At 56.9% G+C, this 19,474-nt stretch overlaps 2 protein-coding genes across 3 annotated transcripts; one reads left to right on the top strand and one right to left on the bottom strand.

Moving 5' to 3' along the window:
• Positions 1–92: 92 nt before the first annotated feature.
• Positions 93–14,324, bottom strand: MBOAT7 (membrane bound O-acyltransferase domain containing 7). The gene is given in 9 exon segments (XM_070387223.1): positions 93–1,110; positions 5,586–5,762; positions 7,778–8,138; positions 10,128–10,287; positions 12,367–12,493; positions 13,027–13,132; positions 13,135–13,155; positions 13,255–13,333; positions 14,037–14,324. Coding segments are annotated over 8 exon segments (1,416 nt in total). The 5' UTR covers positions 13,331–13,333; positions 14,037–14,324; the 3' UTR covers positions 93–722.
• Positions 14,325–14,722: 398 nt separating this feature from the next.
• Positions 14,723–18,742, top strand: TSEN34 (tRNA splicing endonuclease subunit 34). Of its 2 annotated transcripts, none has more exons than XM_070386797.1 (5): positions 14,723–14,789; positions 15,882–16,128; positions 16,365–16,614; positions 16,765–17,019; positions 18,251–18,742. In XM_070386797.1, exons 2-5 carry the CDS (start codon positions 15,886–15,888, stop codon positions 18,436–18,438), a joined length of 936 nt encoding a protein of 311 aa, XP_070242898.1. In that variant the 5' UTR covers positions 14,723–14,789; positions 15,882–15,885; the 3' UTR covers positions 18,439–18,742. The 2 variants fall into 2 exon arrangements, with proteins under 2 accessions (XP_070242898.1, XP_070242897.1); XM_070386796.1 differs by lacking the exon at positions 14,723–14,789 and adding an exon at positions 14,846–14,998.
• Positions 18,743–19,474: the final 732 nt, after the last annotated feature.

The raw sequence follows: 19,474 nt of genomic DNA, 5'->3' as shown, positions 1-19,474 counted from the left end.
CACAGAGGCCCGGGCGGTGACACCTCGCGGCGGGATGCTGTAGGTATGCGGTCCCCCCACCCTTGCTGACCGTCCACAGACATCCCACAGAGTCTCCGTGTGACACTTTATTGGGAGAGATTTACACATTCTGAGCCTGTCTCAGGCCCGAGGATGACAGGAGGCTACAGGAGCGCGGGGACCCTTGGCTGGCTCAGATGGAACCCACAAAGGCCAGGACGTCTGCGCCGCGGCTTCTCCCTTCCAAGAGGGTCACCCTCCGAGCGGGTCTAACGAGAGGACGTGGAGCGAAAGCGGCCAGAAAGCGCCCACTTCCCCCCACCCAACTCCCGGACCCGCCCTGAGGCTCCGACCCCCACACGGTGCAGCCAAAGCAAGGCCAGCTGCCCAAGAAGCCCTGTGGCCCACCCGCCCCAGTGCGGCGGGAGACACAGCTCTCTGAACAGCAGGCCCAGGCAGGGACAATGAAGATTCTCTCTGGGCATTTATCTTGATTTTTAGGGGAGGGAAAACTGATCATCAGGACACGGGTGGTGGTAGCCAGGGAAGCAGGTGCGCCCACGCCTTGGTCTGTCAGGCAGGGCGCAGAGCCCGGGAATCCTCTCCAGGCCCGGAGCCAAATTCCGGCCTCTTCTTGGGAAGGGCGGTGGCAGCCTGGTTCATGGGATTCCCAGGCCAAAGCCAGGGGGCCGATCGACCGGCAGAGGGTGTGTGGCGAGGGCTCACTCCTCCCGGAGCTTTCCCGAGGCCGGGCTGGTGGCCGGGGCCCCAGACTTCCGCCGCCCGGAGCCACCCCGGCCCAGGGCCAGCCCCAGCCCCAGGGCCGCCAGGGCCAGGACGTGGACGCAGAAGTATACCGAGGCCCAGTAGCGGAGGGTGTCGCGCAGCGAGAGCAGCACGAAGCCCATGGACATGTAGTCATAGGCCCGCATCTTCAGAAACCAGTGCACCCAGTCCCAGGCCTTCTGGCCCCCGGGACCCAGCCGCCACCGAAGGGCCGACTCCAGCTGGCGCTCGGCTGCCAGGCACAGCGGGATGGTGAGGAAGCTCAGGTAGTAACCAGGGTGCAGGCCGTGCCAGTAGGCGCTCAGCAGCATGGTCCATGCACTCCTGCGGGGGGCCGGGAATCAGGGTTTGGGATGCAGACCCTGGCCGCCCCCCTCAGACCCAGGGGTCCAGGCCCCACACCTCCTCCCCCCCTCAGACCCGGGGATCCAGCCCCCCGGCCCCTCCTCCCTCAGACCCGGGGGTCCAGGCCCCCAGCCCCTCCTCCCTCAGACCTGGGGGTCCAGGCCCCACACCTCCTCCCCTCTCAGACCCAGGGATCCAGGCCCCCAGCCCCTCCTCCCTCAGACCCCGGGGTCCGGACCCCCATCCCCTTCTCCCTCAGACCCAGGAGTCTCTACTGTCTTCTCAGCAACCCCCTCCCAACACTCTCCCCTCAGGACCTAGGAATCAAATCCCTGCCACTTCCTTTCTAAGGATTTGAGGATCTAGGACTATAATTCCTGATCCACGAAGACTGAGACATCTCCAGCCATGGTCCCTTTCTTATTGATTCCAAAAACACTAGCCCTTGAAGACCCACAGATTCAGGCTCCGACCCCCACTTCCACCAGATGCCCACAAATCACAACAGGCTCTGCCAAGCACTGTGTCTGAGTTCCTGCCCATGGGCACCAAGGTCTGCCTCTGGCACGTCAGGGTGCTTAAAGTACAAATATGACTCTGATGCTGGGAAAGATTGAAGGCAGGAGGAGAAGGGGGCAGCAGAGGACGAGATGGTTGGATGCCATCACCGACTCGACGGACATGGGTTTGAGCAAACTCCAAGAGACAGTGAAGGACAGAGAAGCCTGGCGTGCCGCAGTCCGTGGGATGACAAAGAATCGGATGCGACTTAGCGACTCAACAACACAAAAATCCCAAGGATGAGAATGACACTGACCGCTGTGTGGGGGTAGGTGGGGGAGGGCGCAATGTCCAAAAAAAGGCTAAATCTCCCTGTTGTTGACAGGGGAGATGTTTTCCTCCTTCTCTTTCCTTAGGCCATTTCCTTGAACAAACAAAACAAAAATCTACTGTTTGAGCATCTTTCCTTTGTCCTTTGGATGCAGATATCAATCTCTGAAAAGGTGAAAGAGGCCTCTAGAAATTGTTACTGTCCAGGAATGTTTTCCTTGAGGGCCTGGGAGCCATCTCCTGGAAGCAGAGATGTGGTGGGAGATAGAGCCTGTCTCCCTGCAGTTCTGAGGCTTTATCCCACCGGTGACAGAGATAGGAGGTTTGTTGATAAGGACCCTTAACTAGCACAGCTGGCAGACCGATTGCCAGGTGAGCTTCAGATGGACCCGAAAGCAGGCACGTGCTGTGTGTCTCTTGAGAACATGCTATGTGAAGGGCTGTACGCGGCAGTGGATAGTCAAAAAAGAGAGGTTTCTAGACAACTAGTAAGGACCATGGGCTTCCCTGTAGCTCAGACGCTAAAGAATCTGCCTGCAATGTGAGAGACCTGGGTTCGATCCCTGGGTTGGGAAGATGCCCCGAAGGGAATGGCTACCCACTTCAGTATTCTTGGGGCTTCCCTGGTGGCTCAGTCGGTAAAGAAATGCAAGAGACCTGGGTTCAATTCCTGGGTAGGGAAGATCCCCCTGGAGAAGGGAATTGGCAACCGACTCCGGTATTCTTGCCTAGAGAATTCCATGTCCAGACCACGGGTTTGCAAAGAGTCAGACACGACTGAGCGACGAACACTTTCCCTTTCAATAAGGACCTATGTATAGCACAGGGAACTCTACTCAGTGCTTTGTAATGACCTGTGTGGGAAAAGAAACTGAAAAAGAATAGATACGTGTATACATATATAACTGATTCACCCTGCTGTACACCTGAAACGAACACAACTCTACTCCAACTTAAAAAATAAAAATAAAATGGATGAACTTTTTTTTTTTATAAAAAGGGTGAGATTTCTTTCCATCTCGGAAATTCTCAGCAGGAGGTTACTTGTGCTGTGCCTTGAAATCTGGTTTAATGCTCACTCAGGACCCAAACTGTTTCCTTTCTCTTACCTCTGGTGGAGAGAGGATGCTCTGGGCTGCCAGAACCGACAGGAACTTACAGGAGGATGCACATGAGTGTGAGCCCAGCATCTCCAACTCTGCGTGTGCACAGCCCAGCTCTTGGCCCCTTCCTCAGCTACTCTCTCCCTGTTTGGGGCCCCCGCCCTCCCTCATGCAGTGAACACTCTCCAGAGAATCTTCTAGCCTCTCTTGAACCTACTCCAATCTGGCTTTCACTTCACCTTGCAAGGATGCGGGGGAATTCCTCCCACCATGCCCCTCCTCCCCCCACCCCCAGGGTCACACGTGCCTTTGTCCCTGGAGCTCCCGGCAGGGGCAGACACAGTCTCCCTCCTGCCCCTCCTCCTCGACACCCTTGCTTGTCTGAAGGTTATAACCGAACGCTGTGCTGATCGTCCTCCTCTCTCACTGGCTGTGTCTGCACTGGCCCCTCCTCCCGGCCCCCAGTCTACACCTCGGTTCCGGTTCCTCAATGTTGGCGCTACAGACCTCTGGGGCTGGGTCATTCTTCAGGATGGGTGGGGGTGGACTGTCCTGTGCCTGCGTTTAGGCCTCTGCCTACTAGACTCCATTATGATACACCATCTCCAGACTTGCCAGATAACCCCTGGGGGCGCAGCACAACTGCCCACCCCCCACACCCCCAGTGACAGAGTCCTGGGCCTTCCCTGGTGATTCTGATGGTAAAGAATTCACCTGCTGTGCAGGAGACCCGGGTTCAATTCCTGGGTTGGGAAGGTGCCCTGGAGAAGGGAATGGCAACCCACTTCAGTAGTCTTGCCTGGAGAATCCCATGGACAGAGGAGCCTGCCGGGCTTCAGTCCATGGGGTCGCAAAGAGTCAGACAGCACTGAGTGACTCAGACATTGAAAATCCCTGGTCTAAATGTATGTCCACTCTGTGCTTTGACCTGAGACTCAGCCCCAGAGCTTTAAGCACCATCCACAGCTGCCGATGCTCACGGGTCCACTTCTTACACCAACCTTTCACTAATAAGCCAGAATCGCATAACTCAGTGCCTATCCAATAACCCTGGCTAGAAATCTGTCACCTCAAAGTCAGTGAGACTAAACCCAAGCCTGGCTTCCTCAGCCTGCCCGCTTCTGAAACTTCCTCCTGTGCAGACTTCCTCTCCTTCATCACCCATGCCCACCACCTGGGCACCCCGCTGCGTTTCCTCTCACGCCCCCCATGCAGGTGGGGGCCGAGCCCTGACCTCACCTCTCCAGTGCATCTACTTCTGGCCACCGGTCCCTACTCTAGGACAGCATCAGTGCCCACCGGGCCAGTGCCTGCCTCATCTCCTGCTCCCCTCCCCACCTTTATTCCATGCCCCATACAAGGTCAGAGCGCATCTTTAAATCGAAACTAGACAGCACATCCAGGTAGGTCTAGCTCCAGAAGTGCCATGATTAACCGCTTCATTATAAGGACATGTTAGTGTATCCTGACCTCACCTGGAGGCGAAGGGAAGAGGGAGGGATACTTGGCAGGTGGCCTGACCTCTCTGAGCCTAGATCTCTTCAAGATTTCCTACTTCCTAAATTTGTCAAGATCTAAATGTGTCAGTTTATCTTATCTTTACAGAAAGTCTCCACTCAGGAATTACCAGGTGAGTGAAGGATAATGAAAGCTGCTCAGGGCTCACATTAAGTGCATTTAACACTTTATCTCACTTATTCCTCAGGGCAACCTATGACACAGGTTAACGGCATTACCCCCATTGAAGAGTTGGGGACACTGGGTCGTGGGGAGGGACAAACTGGGAGTTTCGGGCTAACATATACACACTATATAAAATAGATAACCAACCAGGACTTAATGTATTGGTTACTGTATAGGGAATTCTACTCAGTACTCTGTAATAACTTATAAGGGAAAATAATCTGGAAAAAAAAAAATGGGTAGGGAACTCCCTGGCAGTCCAGTGATTAGGACTCTGCCCTTTCACTGCTGGGGTGGGTTCAGATCCTGGTTAGGGAACTAAGATCCTGCAGGTTGCAAAGCACAGTGGGAAAAAGCAAGAAATAAAAAATTTTAAAATATATATATAACTAAATCACTTTGCTGTACATCTGAAACGAATACAACATTGTAAATCAACTATACTTCAATTAAAAAAAAAAAAACTAGAAAAAGAAAAGCATGTAGGGGAATTTTTTGAGAGAAAAAAAAAAAAGAGGGAACAGAGCTCAACCAACTGCTTAACGTTTCTTAGGTATTGGCAGGGTCACGATTCCAGAAGGTCTAGTCATCGAGTCCATAGGACTTAGTACACTGCGCCTGTGCCACGCGGCCGGCTTTACAGAAGTAGAAACGGAGGCCCGGAGAAAGAGGAACGAGCTTGCCCCGGTAACGCAATCCGAGCCGCAGCCAGAGGCCCAAGAAACTACAGCTCCCATGACCCTCAGGGGCGGAGGCCCGCTTGGGGGAGCCGCAGAGCGCCTCCGGGGCAGCTGGGAGATGTAGTTGCATGCCGTCCTCCGCGACAGGTGGGCTCACCTGAGCACGTAGGAGCGGGCGGGAGCGCTCTTGTAGATGTACTGCGCCAGCCACCACTGCACCGTCATGTTCCAGTACCGCATGCCCTCCCGCACTGTCACGCAGAAGTCTGTGTTGTAGCAGTCGATGTTGCGGATGGTCTCATAGTCGTACTCCAGGGAAGCCGCCATCTCCGGACTGGGGGGGGTGGAGGACGAGGGTGGGGGACAGACATGCATCTCAGCCAGGCCCCCTCCCGACGCTGGCTCCTGTCCCAGCCCCGGACGCTAAGGAGGGGAGTCTGGCCAGGCAACAGCTCCCTGGCTGTCGCATTTGCTAGGGCAACAAGGGATGGGAGCCCAGAAGGTGCATTTGTGGGGGGGGGGGGGGCGGGCGGGGAGGGGACGTGCACAGTTCCACAGCAATAGGATTCTCTTTCTCTTGAGAAGGGAGCCTGCAACAGCCAGGAAAAGTCTGCAAGGGTTACAGTTACTAAGCTGAGTCCTTAGCAACCTGACCTGCCAATGGTCTCAGATGCTGGGGTAAGGCAGTTCCTTAGCAACCAAGCTCAGCATATCCAGAGAAGCCTTCAAGAAGTCCTTTCTAAATTCCTCAAACCCTTCCCTGACTGGGGAAACAGCAGCCCTAACAACGAGGTGGTCCGTGGTTGCTAGGGACATGTTCTAGGCCTGCCTGCCACCTAGATGGTCTCTGTTGCTAGGGAAAGGGCATTTCTTAGCGACAAGCCTAGGATGTTTAAAAAAAGGGTCCTGAAAAGGCGTTTGCTGGCTATCAGTCCGTATGACTGTTCTAAAAGGATCAGCTCCAGCAATACAGAGGTTCCTGGGTCACCGGTGCCAACGGTCCCAGCAGAAGGGGATTATCACTGACCTGCCTGAACCACTGGCTGCTTCTGATAACAGAAGCACGGCTTGCATTAAGAGCAGGGCCCAGAAGGTTTAGAAAAGCTTTCAGCTTCTGCTTGACGTCTTCTAGGGGATACCCTCTAGCAACTGGAGGCCTGCCTTTGGTTACTCTGGCAGAAGGAAGAAATGTTGCATGGGGGGGCGCCACTTCCCCCACAACGGGATGGCTGCTGTGACTACGAGGGGATGGCCCAACCCTAGTAAGGAGTCGTTCAAAATTTACACCAGCCCCAGCCTGAAGGCTAGAGGACGGCTGCAGGGAACTGAGGGAGGGCCCACTCCTGATTGCCAGGGTGCCACTTCCCCAGCAACACAGGAGTAACATATCCTTAGCAACAAGGGAGTCCCTAGTTACTAGGCCTGTGATCTGCCTCGTGATGAAGGAACTAGGGGAGTAGCTTCGCCAGGTACAAGCTTAATCCATAGTTACTGGAGCTTCTGGCAGTTACTAAGAATGGTGTCCCCCCAGCGACAGCATGGTGGAGAATGCCATTTCTGGGACTTCCCAGGCGGGTAAGGATCTGCCTGCCAATGCAGGGGGCTGACTAGGGTTTCATTGCTGGTCTGGGAAGACCCCAGATGCCCTGGAGCAGCTGAGGCTGTGGGCAACAGCTCCTGAGCCTGCACTCCCCAATGAGAGAAGCCACCAGAAGGAGAAGCTTGCCCCGCCCCCCCAGACGAAGAGTAGCCCCCGCTCACCCCAACCAGAGAAAGCCTGTGCTCAGCAGCCAAAAATAAATAAAGAGAATGCTATTTAAAACAGAGGCCGTTATGTAGTGACATCTCACGGGGAGGGTCTGCTTGCTCCCAGCAAAGAAGGGGGCAGTTTAGGGGATGCCGTTTCCATAGCAACAAAGGCAGGAAGGTGTAGTTCTGTTGCTAGGGAATGGTTTCCCTAGCGACAAGGGGCTGCTCCTCAGAGCCCAGGGAGAGCATCCTGAGCAACCAGCAACAACCGGGTTACTGGGGTGACACTTTCATGGCAACAGAGGGGCAGCATGGGGGTTGCTAGAATACACCTTCCTTTTCCTAGCAACAGAGAGCAATTCATACCCCAGGGGGTGACAAGCACACAACAGGGGGCGATCCATAGGTTTTAGGAGTTTTCCTAGGACAGGGGAGGGCGGGCTGTGGTGGTCAAGAGTGACACTCTGCTGACAACAGGTGGGAGACCAGCCTCCCCCTCCTCCCCGCGCTGCTCCCCACTCTCCTCCCTGCTAGGGGCAGGGCCAGCCCGCGGTGATGGGGCTGGCCGGGTCTTGGGACACCTCCCTCCCGCCGCCTGACCTGCTGGGGGGTGGGCATTGGAGGGTGGGGCCGCCCCCGGCCCGGGCTTTGGCGGCCACGGGGTAGGCCCCGAAGCCAGCGGCAATGCAGCCGCACTCGGCGGCAATCCAGGCCACGTAGAAGCGCATGCGGAAGGCGAAGAAGACGGGGATCATGTAGAAGAGGCGGGCGGGCAGCGGGCGGGCGTAGAAGGCGTCCTCGCGCACGGCCTCCAGCGGGAAGAGGTGTGATGAGAGCAGGAAGAGCAGGCCGAAGAGCGGGGCCGGCCAGGCACGGCGCAACAGGGGCCGCAGGCTGGGCACGGCCCCCGGGAAGGGCTGCTCCAGCCAGTCCAGGTACGTGCGGTAGCGGAAGAACGGGCCTGTGGCGGGAGGGCGGGCCGCGGTCAGACGCTAGTGCGCGTGGGGTCCGCGGGCAGAGCACCGGTCTCAGGGCCGGGCAGAGCACCGGTCTCAGGGCCGGGGAGATGGGCCAGGAACCGGGGAACCAGGGGGACCAGGGAGAGAGGAGAACGGAGAGCAAGGGAAAGTGGACAAAGGGGGAGACAGGGGACTTGGCAGGAAAGAGGAACAGACACTTAGGGAGCAGACAGAGGATTCTGAGAACCAGGGGGTCCTGGTACACTTGATGGAGACAGACAGACCACATTTGGAGGGAGGCGGGCAGGGGGGGCCCCGGGGTCAGGAACAGGGAGCGCAGCAGCGCATCCCTTGAGGAAGACAGGGGCCTGAGAAGACATCAGAGGGTTGCAGGGGCAAGGCCCTGGGCGGGATCTGACCAGGGCTTTGGGTTTGGCTTTATATATATATATATATATATATATATTTTTTTTTTTTGGATTACATGTGGTTTATCCACTCAATGGAATACTACACAGCCATGAACACAAACCAGGTACACGTCCATGCAGCAAAAGTCTTGCATACCATTGAGCAAATAAGCCAGTACAAAAGAATACGTACTGTATTTGATTCTATTCACATAACGTCCCAAAACAGACAACACTAACCTATGCTCTTAGAAGTCCAGAGAATGATTACCCTTGGGAGACAGCAACTAGAAGGGAGCAGGAGAGACTAGTGGTGTGTTGGGAAGATTATTTGATGGGGTGCTGACTGTATGCACGTTTCCCATTTGTGTAAAACCACCAACTTGTTTGTATATGTTGTGCATGCATGCGTGCGCACTCAGTCACATCTGACTCTCTGCGAACCCATGGACTGTATCCCGCCAGGCTCCTCTGTCCGTGGGATTTCTCAGGCAAGAATACTGGAGTGGGTAGCCATTTCAATCTCCAAGGACTCTGGGTTTTTTTCCTCAGTGCTAGAGTAACCATTGTAGGCTCCCCCACCAGGGAAGGGCTAGATTATTATTTTGCTTTTTCAGGAGACCCTTCAGCCACTGAGCAGGGAGGGGCTGCAGAGGGACAGTGATGGAAAAGAGGGGACTGCTGCACTTTTTATAAAATGATGGCTTGGCATAGGGAGGGAGCAGAGGGCTTTAACAGAAGTGTTGAAAGTCTCACACGTCACAGAGGACCACATGCTATATGATTCCATCAGGGTAGGCAAACACATAGAGAAAGTCAGTGCTTTCACGGAATGGAGGCAGCTGGAGGTTTGGGAGACGATGGTAAAGTATGCAGGAGTTCTTTTTGAGGTGATGAAATTGCATGGGAGTCATGCCACACAACTCTGTAGAGAGACTCAAACCCAGCAAACTGGATGTGGTTGTGAGCGGGTGAATATGGTAATTACAGCTCAATACAGTTGTTAAGGACTTTCCTGGTGGCTCAGACCGTAAAGCATCAATCTACAATGCGGGAGACCTGGGTTCGATCCCTGGGTCGGGAAGATCCCCTGGAGAAGGAAATGGCAATCCACTCCAGTACTATTGCCTGGAAAATCCCATGGACAGAGGAGCCTGGTAGGCTACAGTCCATGGGTTCACAAAGAGTCGGACATGACTGAGCGACTTCCCTAATACAGTTGTTACAGAAGTCAAAACCTTCTATGAGGTCAACGGTAATGAAAAATACGTTCTGAAACTAAAAGTCGGATCATACGCTGTGAATCCTCGTGGCCTGGGCGGCAGACACATTAGGGTGACGTCGATCTTTCTCCTTAATCTCCCGTGCGCTCCCAGTAAGTTACAAAGAATCACTGAGGCAGAGAACAATCTGTGTCTGCTCTGGAGGGGCCCTGGGGCCAGCGGGGGAGGGAGACATGGACTGGGGCTCCGAGGCTCACCCTCACAGCAGCAGAGGCTGGAATGGGGGTGGGGGTGGGGCAGGAACACAGAACAGACAGCAGAGTCCAGGCGGAGGCAGGCCTGGGGTGGGCACACTCACCTGTCATGATTCCCACGTAGCAGTAGCTGTAGCTGAGGGTCTCCATCAGAGAGGGCACGTCCGGCAGCAACCCCAAGGGCGGCCCCTTGCTGAAGCCCGAGGCCATTTCCTTCCTCTGGGCCACGTGCAGGTCCTGAACTTCACTGGCCAGACTCACCAGCTGGGAGGAAGGGGCAAGCGGGAGGACAGCTCAGACCCTGGCCTCCTCACACCCACCTCCCGTTCATGACCGCCCTGAGAGGCCAAGGGCCGGGGGATCCTGTGGGGCTGGGTGCCGAGGCGCTGCTCCTTGGGCAGCTCTGAGCATCTAACCACGAGTAAGGGCTCCCCCCTGGGGCCCTCTGTCTTTTTTCCTCTAAGTTCCATCTTTCCGTGTCCCCCGCAGTTCACGGCTTTAGGTCCCACCCATGCTGTACCCTGGTGGGACTTCTTCAAGCCCCAAGCTTGTCCTTCAAGCTGCCTCTAGGGCATTCCCTGGTGGTCCGGAGGTTAGGGCTTGGTGCTTTCACTACCGGGGCCTGGGTTTGATGATGCTTGGTTGGCAAACTAAGATCCCACAGGCCACGTGGCATGGCCAAAATAAATTTAAAAAAAAAGAAAAAGCAGCTTCCTCTTCTCATTAATACATGGATGGATGACTTCCGGGCACCTCGAATTTAACACATCCCAAGTGGAAAACGGTTTTAGCTATTTCCCGAAGCGGGCGTTCATCTGGTCTCTTCCCCCCCCCGCCCTGCCCCCCGTCATATGCCAGTCCATGGGATTCTCCAGGCCAGAATACTGGAGTGGGTAGCCTTTCCCTTCCCTAGGGGATCTTCCCAACCCAGGGATCAAACCCAGGTCTCCCACATTGCAGGCGGATTCTTTACCAGCTGAGCCACCAAGGAAGCCCCATCAAATGCCATCAGCATCCAATGAGCTGCTTAGACTGGAAACCTTCCTCGGTCCCCAGGTCGAGTCCCTGAAGTCTCTGGGCCTGTCCCTTTCACTTTGCGTCCACACTGGGCTGAGTATGTTTACCCTAGCCCCCCAGCCTGCTCTCTACCCTTCTGCACACAGACCCCAGGCTGGCCCGACACCCACAGGTCTGTGACTTCCAGCTTCAGCCGGGGTTCAGTTGGCAGATGGCCGAGGCAGGCAGGAGTGAACCTTGGGTTTGTATTCCCGTGTTTTTATTCCCTTTATTGATAAGACCGCCTGGGGCCTGGCTGTGACCCTTGACCAACCTTCTCGAATCTACCCAAGTCCTTTTCCTTCTGGGCTCCCCTCCTCTTATCCCCTTGGGCCCAGGACCCTACCTCATCCCGCCCTGGTCGAGGTAAACATCAACAAAAACGCGCCCCAGGTTCTCCTACGTGCCAGGCCTCCTGGTGGGGCCCTGATTTGCTGCCCCAGGCCTGCCTCAAGCCTTCAGTTTGTCAACTGGACTTAGATAAAGGAGTCCCACGCCAGCTCACCTTACCCTTCCTGCTGCAGTTCTCTCAGCATCTGGAGGAAGTATTTTTAAACCTGTAAACCTGGTCACAGGTTTTCAGAAAAACCTCTTGTAGTGGCTCTTGGGATTCCCACAGGAAGAAGTCAGAACTCTGTACTGGGGCCAGCCAGGCCCCGCACGGCTTGGCCCGCACTGCGGTCTCCCCTTGAGGGACAGTCTATGTGGCTAGCACACAGCTGGCAGCACGCGGCCGGCCCCCTTCCAAGCGCGCTGCTCCCTGCGTCCCAAGAGGCTCTGGTTTCCTCCAACTCCTAACCCACTCCTGCCCACCCTTCAGCTCCTGCCCGGGAACAAGGGATGCCAGGCGAGCCCTGCCCGCCACTGCCGCCTGATCCTTCCGTTCCCTGAGAGGTAGCACACAGGAGCAATGTGCGACCTTTTCTTCTGTGGCAGGGCCTGTTTTCTCCCATCTTCCCAGGCCGTGGGAAGCCAGACAGGGTGTCCTGCTTTTGTGCCCTCAGCTCAGTGCTCTCTGCCCAAAGCTGGGTTTTGTTTTGTTTTTTCTCTTTTGCAATGTGGCTTGCTACAAAGATGCACTTTAGCCCAGCCATCCACTGACACCCACAGTTATATAGCTTTGGGAACTTTTTTACCCCAGGGAAGAGCTGAGAGGTTAAGTCCTGCCCTCGGCAGAGTGAGTGGGAGAGACCGACCCGCCTCCTCTGCCTCCCCAGGGAGGAGAAGGTAAAGCTGGGCTGGTTCCCGGGCACCCAGGGAGGGCTGGGGGTGCGGGGGGAGCCTGACCTTCAGTGTCAGCAGCAGTTGGACGGCGTTGGTGAAGGGCGTGGGAGTGGGCAGGCCCAGCAGGCTGAGCGCACGGAAGAAAAGCAGGTAGGAGAAGGTCCAGGCGAGGGCCAGGGCGTGGCAGGAGCTGAGACAAGACAGGAGGCCTGTGGCGCTGGGTGCGGAAGGTCTTGCCTCTGTCTCCCCTGGATTCCAGCTGCAGATCCCACCCCCCACCGCCCACCTTCAGAGATAGGGGAGGGGGGTGTACAGAATGAACATGACCGAAAGAGCTGCACAAAAACGCACAGCAACAGAGAACAAGGAGGAGATGAAGAGAGAGGCTGCAGGGGGAAGACCCTTCAGGCCTCCACTTGTTTCTGGGAGGGAGGGAGAGAGGCGAGGGAGAGAGAGAGAGAACACCAGGGCCAGCAGACCAGTAATGCCCTCCTCTCTCCTGAATCCATCACATGGACGTCAAGGGCCAGGACAAACACACAGGGACCAGACCCAGAAAAAGGCAGGAGAGGAGAAACAGACCAGACACGTGACACAGAGAATCTCGAGGCGCACAAGAGACATCCAGAGACTGAGGCGGAAACAGAGAAAGACCCCAAGAGGAAAGAGGTTGCATCCTCCACCGGCTCCGTGCTCCCCCTCCTCCTCCCACCAAATCCTCACCAGGGCTGGGCCTGAATGAGCGCCCAGGTCCCAAGGATGGTGACCAGAGAATGCAAAGTGTGGGGGCCACAGGTGAACAACGTGAGCCCCAGGCCCACGGCTGCCGCCCCCATCTCTTCAGCCCAGGTCCTGCGGGGAGAAGGCACAGCATCAGCGTAGAACTTTCCAGGGGGTCCCCCGTTAGGCCCCCCCCCCCTTATTTTCCGCTGAGGAGGGAACCTGACTCACCAGCTTTCTTAAAGAGGAAGCCGATGGGGATGGAGATAAGAAGAACCACTAGATAAGTCCATTCTTCGGGCGACATATTCTAGGGGAAGGGCAGACGTTCACAGTGAGAACCCAGGAGTCCGGCCGCCAGACCCTCCTCCTTAGAGGATTTAGGAATCTGCCCCCGTCCGAATCCCCAGTTGTCAAAGATCAAGGAGTCCTACCGTCAGCTCCTCTCCTCTGAGAACACAGGAATCCCGACCTCCAAGCCCTTCCTCCTTTGAGGATAGAGGAAGTCACCCCCAGGACCTCTCTTGAGAATCCAGGCCCCCAGATCTCTTCTCCTTTGAGAACCCAGGAATCCAAACCTGCCGACCCCTCCTCCGTAGACGATCAAAGCAACACCCAGCCCCTCTCTTATCCCCGAGCCCCTCCACCCCACCCGCCGCCTCCGAAAACACTGCTCTCCAAACCCCTGCCGTTCTTCGAGGGGGCCTCAGAGGAGTCCAGGTCTCCAGCCTCCACCTCTCTCCGAGCTCGGGTTCCTTCTCCTGTCTGAAGCCGGAGAGCCGGCCCACTCCCCAGTCCCAGCCCGAGTCCCGGGGCGCGCACCAAGCACGGCTCATATCCGCTTTGGGCAAAGCCACAGGCGGTTACGCCACCCGGGAGCTCGACCATGCCACCCCGGAGCTCGGCCGCGCTCCCGGTGCCGCCCCCGCACCCCATCAGTCCGCCGATCCGCAGAGACCCCACACTGTTCAGAGCCCTCCCGGTCTCCTGGGCGCCTCCACACCCCGGCCCACCTGGGCCCGCGGTTCTGCGCCGCCCGCAGGGCAGGAGGCGGCCGAGCAGTCCTGGCCCGCTGGCTACCGTGGGTCCGGCCACGCCTACCCCGCCCAGCACGCCCCCGCACCCCCCAGCCTCTTTCGGGGGGCCTGCAGAGCTGCTTGGTCCGGGGTCGTGCGCGCAGCGCCCAGCGGTGTCCGGGCTGGGCGGGCAAGGAGCGCGGACGCGGCGCAGAGAGCACAACCCAGCGGCGGGACCCGGGCTCGGATCTACCAGGCTGCGAGCACGCAAAGGGCGGGGCTTCGGCTCGGAAAGGGGTGGGCCCAGAAGCTTCGGGCTCCGAAGGCGCCGCGGGACCCGGGAAAGAGGCGGGGCCTGGAGCTAAGCTTTCAGAGGGAGGCGGGGCCTCCGCTCCAGGTTCTTTCGGCCGGAATCCGGGGGTGATTTGGAGGCGGGGCCACAAGCTTCGGATTTTTTCGGAGGTGGTCGAGTACGTTCGTTTGTGGGCGGGGCCAAGGGCTTCGGCCGGATGTGGGCGGGGCCACAGCCTCGGCTCCCTTCGGAGGTAGTCGGGTAGAAGCGACCTTGGGTTGCTCATAGGCGGAGTCTCAGGTTTAGGACAGAGGCGGAGCCACGGGCTTTGGCCAAATGAAAGAGGCGGGACCCAGAAGCAACCCCCCCAAGGGGGTGGGGCAAATAGCGTTCTACCTCAAGGGGCGGGGCCAGCGTGGCGAGCGGCCCGTTTCCTAGTCCCGGAACCGAGGAGGGAGGTGCGCTTCGAGGGGCGGGTTCGAGGGGTTTACACTTTAGGGGAAGGCAGGGCTACGGCCCTGCGGGGCGGGCCCCACACTTCCCGCTCCGCTGAGGTGGCGGCGTGACGACACCGACGCAGGGGGTCGGCATGGGGGGTGGAGGAAGCCCCGAGTGGCGCGCTACGTAGGGGGTGGCTCCGCTGGGACTGCGAGCTGGTGTTTACGAGGTGAATAGCTGTTTCCGTCAGAGGACGGTGCCACATTCTGAAGGGAGCGCTCACGAGCGGGCTGAGCCCGCCCGAGCGGAGAACGGACCGGGCTTCCGGCTGTGGGGTTCGGTCTTAGGGCGGGAACTCCAACCGGGGCGGGGGGGTGGGGGGAAAGCCCGCGGCCAAAGCGGGCGGGGCCTCAGGCTGTGGGCTAGACGTGAGCCGAGGCCGTCCGAACGCCTGACGCCTAGGCTTCGGGAGGGGGCGGGGCCGCGATCGTCTGAGCCGAGGACTTCCGAAAGTACGAAGCGGCCCCGCTCGGGCGGGGGCGGGGCTTCGCATTCTGCGAGCCGGGCTCAAAGCGGGGACCTGAGGCCGGACCTCGAGGGCTCAGAAAGGAGAGGCGTCCCCGAGGAACCCGAAGGGGGCGTGGCCTCTGGGGGCTTTGGCCTCCGGAGGTCCCGACACCTGACGGGAACACCGGACGGCGACGCCGAAACGGACCTTTCGGAGGGGGCGTGGTCCACCCTACGGCAAGCTTTGCTGCAAGGCGCGAGGGCCCGCGCGTCCAGTCTCGCCCCTGGCCAGAATGCTGACCGCAGGGTCCGAGACGCCCCGGCGGGGCCTCAGCGCTCCTCTCGGGGCGGGGCGTCGTCTGGGTCAGCCCTGGGGCCTGGCGGGATCGCCCGGGGGCGGAGCCCGGCGCCCAGGGGGCGGGGCTAGCGCTCCCGCTCAGCAGGTGGCGAACGCGTCTCGGAGCGAGGTTCCGCCCCACGAGCCTCAGGGGTGGGGCTTCGCCGAGACCCCCGGCCAGGCTGTGGGCGCCCTCCCAGCGTCGCGAATCCTGCGGCGAGAGGCGTGCTGCCGGGTGGGTGACTGCTGTGCACCTGGCCTCCCGCAGGAGGATGCTGGTGGTGGAGGTGGCGAACGGCCGTTCCCTGGTATGGGGGGCCGAGGCCGTGCAGGCGCTGCGGGAGCGCCTGGGCGTGGGGGGCCGCACGGTGGGCGCCCTGCCCCGCGGGCCCCGCCAGAACTCGCGCCTGGGCCTCCCACTGCTGCTGATGCCTGAGGAGGCGCGACTGCTGGCCGAGATCGGTGCAGTGACCCTTGTCAGCGCCCCGCGCCCGGACCCCCGTCAACACAGCCTGGTAAGGGGCGGGGCAGACTTGGGGCGCCCTTCCCGGGGGACCTGCGGGAGGAGAGGCCGGGGACGACTGGTCCTGAAGTGGGAGGGATCTGAAAGTCCTGGATTCTGGAATTCTGTGAGAGTAGTAGGATCCCCAGGTTCATTTCCCAAGGTTTGGAGGGGCCAGAGTCAGGATTCCTAGCTTCCTAAGGCAGGGCATGCCTGAATCCTGGTATTACAGGAAAGTTTACTTCTCAGGCACTGGCATCCTTCAAGCGCCAGCAAGAGCAGGGCTTCCAGGAACAAAGCGCTCTGGCAGCTGAGGCCCGAGAGACCCGTCGTCAGGAGCTACTAGAGAAGATTACAGAGGGCCAGGCTGCGAAGAAGCTAAAGCTGGAACAGGAATCAGGGACCAGTGGGAGCCAGGAGGCCGGTGGGAAGCAAGCTGCCGAAGAGAATGAGGCCAGTGCTGGCCAGGCTGCTGGAGAGCATGAGGAAGCACATGAAGGTGGGGGTTGGAGTCCACGGACCAGGGGAAGGAGGGAAGAGATCCTTGAGGAATTTTTGGCTGGCACTCTAGGGCTGGACCTTGCTGGGGGCTGGGGAAAAAACCTTGCCCCTTGGATTCATCAAACTCTCTTGGATTCATCCCCACCAGGCTCCTCTCCCCAACCAGGGCCTTCAAATGGAGTGGCCCCCTTACCGAAGTCTGCTCTGCTCATCCAGTTGGCCACTGCTCGGCCGCGGCCCATCAAGGCTAGGCCCCTGGACTGGCGTGTCCAGTCCAAAGACTGGCCCCACGCTGGCCGCCCTGCCCATGAGCTTCGCTACAGCATCTACAGAGACCTGTGGGAACGAGGCTTCTTCCTCAGTGCGGCCGGCAAGTTTGGGGGTGACTTCCTGGTCTATCCCGGTGAGTTTGTGTTGGGACCTCTGGTGACATTTTTCTTCACAATCCCACCCCGTTCTGCGATTCCCCCCTTTTTTGGTCTCCTTTTCTCAGCCTCTAAGAAACAGGAAACACTTGGGAACCCAAACTCTTTTGGAGAGCAGTTTAGTAAATGAACAAAGAGAAGAAAAAAGGAACTCTCACAGAAAATATATAGAATAAAAAGCAAACCATATTTTGTAGTGTTAAGTACATTATTATATTTAATAATACATACATATTGCAGATTCTTTACCAGTGAGCCACTTGGGAAGCCCTTCCATATCTTGGCTATTGTAAATAATGCTGCAATGTACATAGGGGTGCGTTTATCTTCTTGAATTAGGGTTTTCATTTTATTTTTTTCAGATAAATACCGAGGAGTAGAATTGTTGGAAGCCTTGCTTTTTTAGATTTATGTTACCTGCTAGTTTTCTGTATAGTTCCCTACTCAGGGTCCTACTTTACTTGGTCAGGTTCATCTAACCTGGGGGCAAAGTATAGCTCCCCTCCCCTCAGCCCGTCAAATGAGGCCCACTGACAGGTTTTCTTTTTAAATAAAGTTTTATTGGAACACAACTCTGTTTGTTTACATTTAATCAGTTGATGCTATGGTGCTAGATTGGCAGAGTTGAGTATTTGCAGCATGGCCCACAAAACTGAAAATATTTACTATCTGGCCCTTTTCAGAAAAATTTGATTAACTCCTTAATTCTATTTTATTACACCCTTCTGTTGTAAATCATTCTCTTTTAGTCTGAGTCACTTCTCATTGGATATTAATGATACGGTATACATGATACCCTTTTGAGTTCCTCATGGCTTTGACAGCGATATATTCAGTTACTTGTTGTTTTTGTGGCTCAGATGGTAAAGCGTCTGTCTACAATGCGGGAGACCCGGGTTCGAGCCCTGGGTTGGGAAGATCCCCTGGAGAAGGAAATGGCAATCCACTCCAGTACTATTGCCTGGAAAATCCCATGGACAGAGGAGCCTGGTAGGCTACAGTCTATGGGGTCGCAAAGAGTCGGACGCAACTGAGCAACTTCACTTTCACGTAATGTGTCAACTTGCTCCACCCCCCAGGCCCAAGGGTGTCTTTTACAATATCGGTAGTGATGGCTGGATGCATTGCGATCCCTTCCGTGTTGGAGGTCCCAGTGTCTTCCAGCTTTCCACCAGTGGAAACTGCTACCTGCCTCTCTCCTTCACCCAGGTGACCCGCTCCGTTTCCACGCTCACTACATCGCCCAGTGCTGGGCTCCAGAGGATCCCATACCACTCCAGGACCTGGTTTCCGCTGGCCGCCTGGGCACCAGTGTCAGAAAGACGCTGCTGCTTTGCTCCCCGCAGCCCGATGGTAAGGTGGTCTACACGTCCCTGCAGTGGGCCAGCCTGCAGTGAGCTCCAGAGACCTGTGGGCGTGCGGCCATGTCCGTGGCAAGACCCTTCCTAGATGGTTCCAAGCTCATCTCTGCGTGGGAGGCCCTGCCCCACCTCCTGCCTCTCTTGGTGGTTAGTGTTCGATTCCAGATTTATAAACACTACATCCTCCTTATATCCCTTCCCGATCCAAAGCACTTAGTGGCTGTGTTGTTTTTATAGTTACCAGTTTCCAACCATGAGCTTCCTGAGTGTGAAAGCTGATTTATTTCTGTTTTCTACAGGGCTTAGGTCCCAAGAGGTCTCAATAAATTTGTTGAATCAGTGTGGAGTTTGTGATTTGAATCCTTAAGACAACCCTGGGAGGTGTGGGCATTTGCTGCAGGTGTTTGGGCAGATGAGGAAAAGCCTGGGGGAGGGGAAATGACTTGCTCAAGGTCCCACCTCTAGTAAGGAGCAGGTGTGTTAGTCGCTGAGTCGTGTCCAACTCTTTGTGACCCCATGGGCTTCCCTGGTGGATCAAATGGTAAAGAGTATGCCTCCAATGTGGGAGACCTGGGTTCGATCCCTGGGTTGGGAAGATCCCCTGGAGGAGGGCATGGCAACCCACTCCATTATTCCTGCCTGGAGAATCTCCATGGACAGAAGAACCTGATGGGCTATAGTCCATGGGGTCACACAAGAGTTGGACACAACTGAGCAACTAAACGCAGGCTCCTCTGTCCATGGGATTCCCCAAGGCAAGAATAGTGGAGTGGGCAGCCATTTTCTTCTGCAGGCGATTTTCTGGACTCAGGAATCAAATCCAGGTCTCCTCCATTGCAGGCAGATTCTTTACCGTCTGAGCGGGGGTTTAAAACCTGGTCTTTCTGACTCTGAAGTCCGAGCTATTCCACTGCACTTACTTTGGAAAAGCTTTCTTTAAGACATTTCAGATGCATACAAAGGCATAAATAAAAAATAACTCGGGAAAAAAAGGAGGCAACTGTTGCAGTTTTAAGGAGTAGGGAGAGGAATATTGGGGGTGGTCTTGCTCTTGGATTGGGTGCTGTTTATT

Source organism: Bos mutus, chromosome 18 (assembly GCF_027580195.1).
Source record: "Bos mutus isolate GX-2022 chromosome 18, NWIPB_WYAK_1.1, whole genome shotgun sequence".
Lineage (NCBI taxonomy): Eukaryota > Metazoa > Chordata > Mammalia > Artiodactyla > Bovidae > Bos > Bos mutus.
Note: the sequence above shows the minus strand (reverse complement) of the source record. Positions and strands in the feature narration are given on the sequence as shown.

Excerpts from the sequence above, each read along its gene's own strand:
- TSEN34 (XM_070386797.1), top strand. The coding sequence starts at position 15,886 with ATGCTGGTGGTGGAGGTGGCGAACGGCCGTTCCCTGGTATGGGGGGCC. Across the intron at positions 16,129-16,364 it reads ACCCCCGTCAACACAGCCTG|GCACTGGCATCCTTCAAGCG; the intron begins GTAAGGGGCGGG and ends TTTACTTCTCAG. Across the intron at positions 16,615-16,764 it reads GCATGAGGAAGCACATGAAG|GCTCCTCTCCCCAACCAGGG; the intron begins GTGGGGGTTGGA and ends CATCCCCACCAG.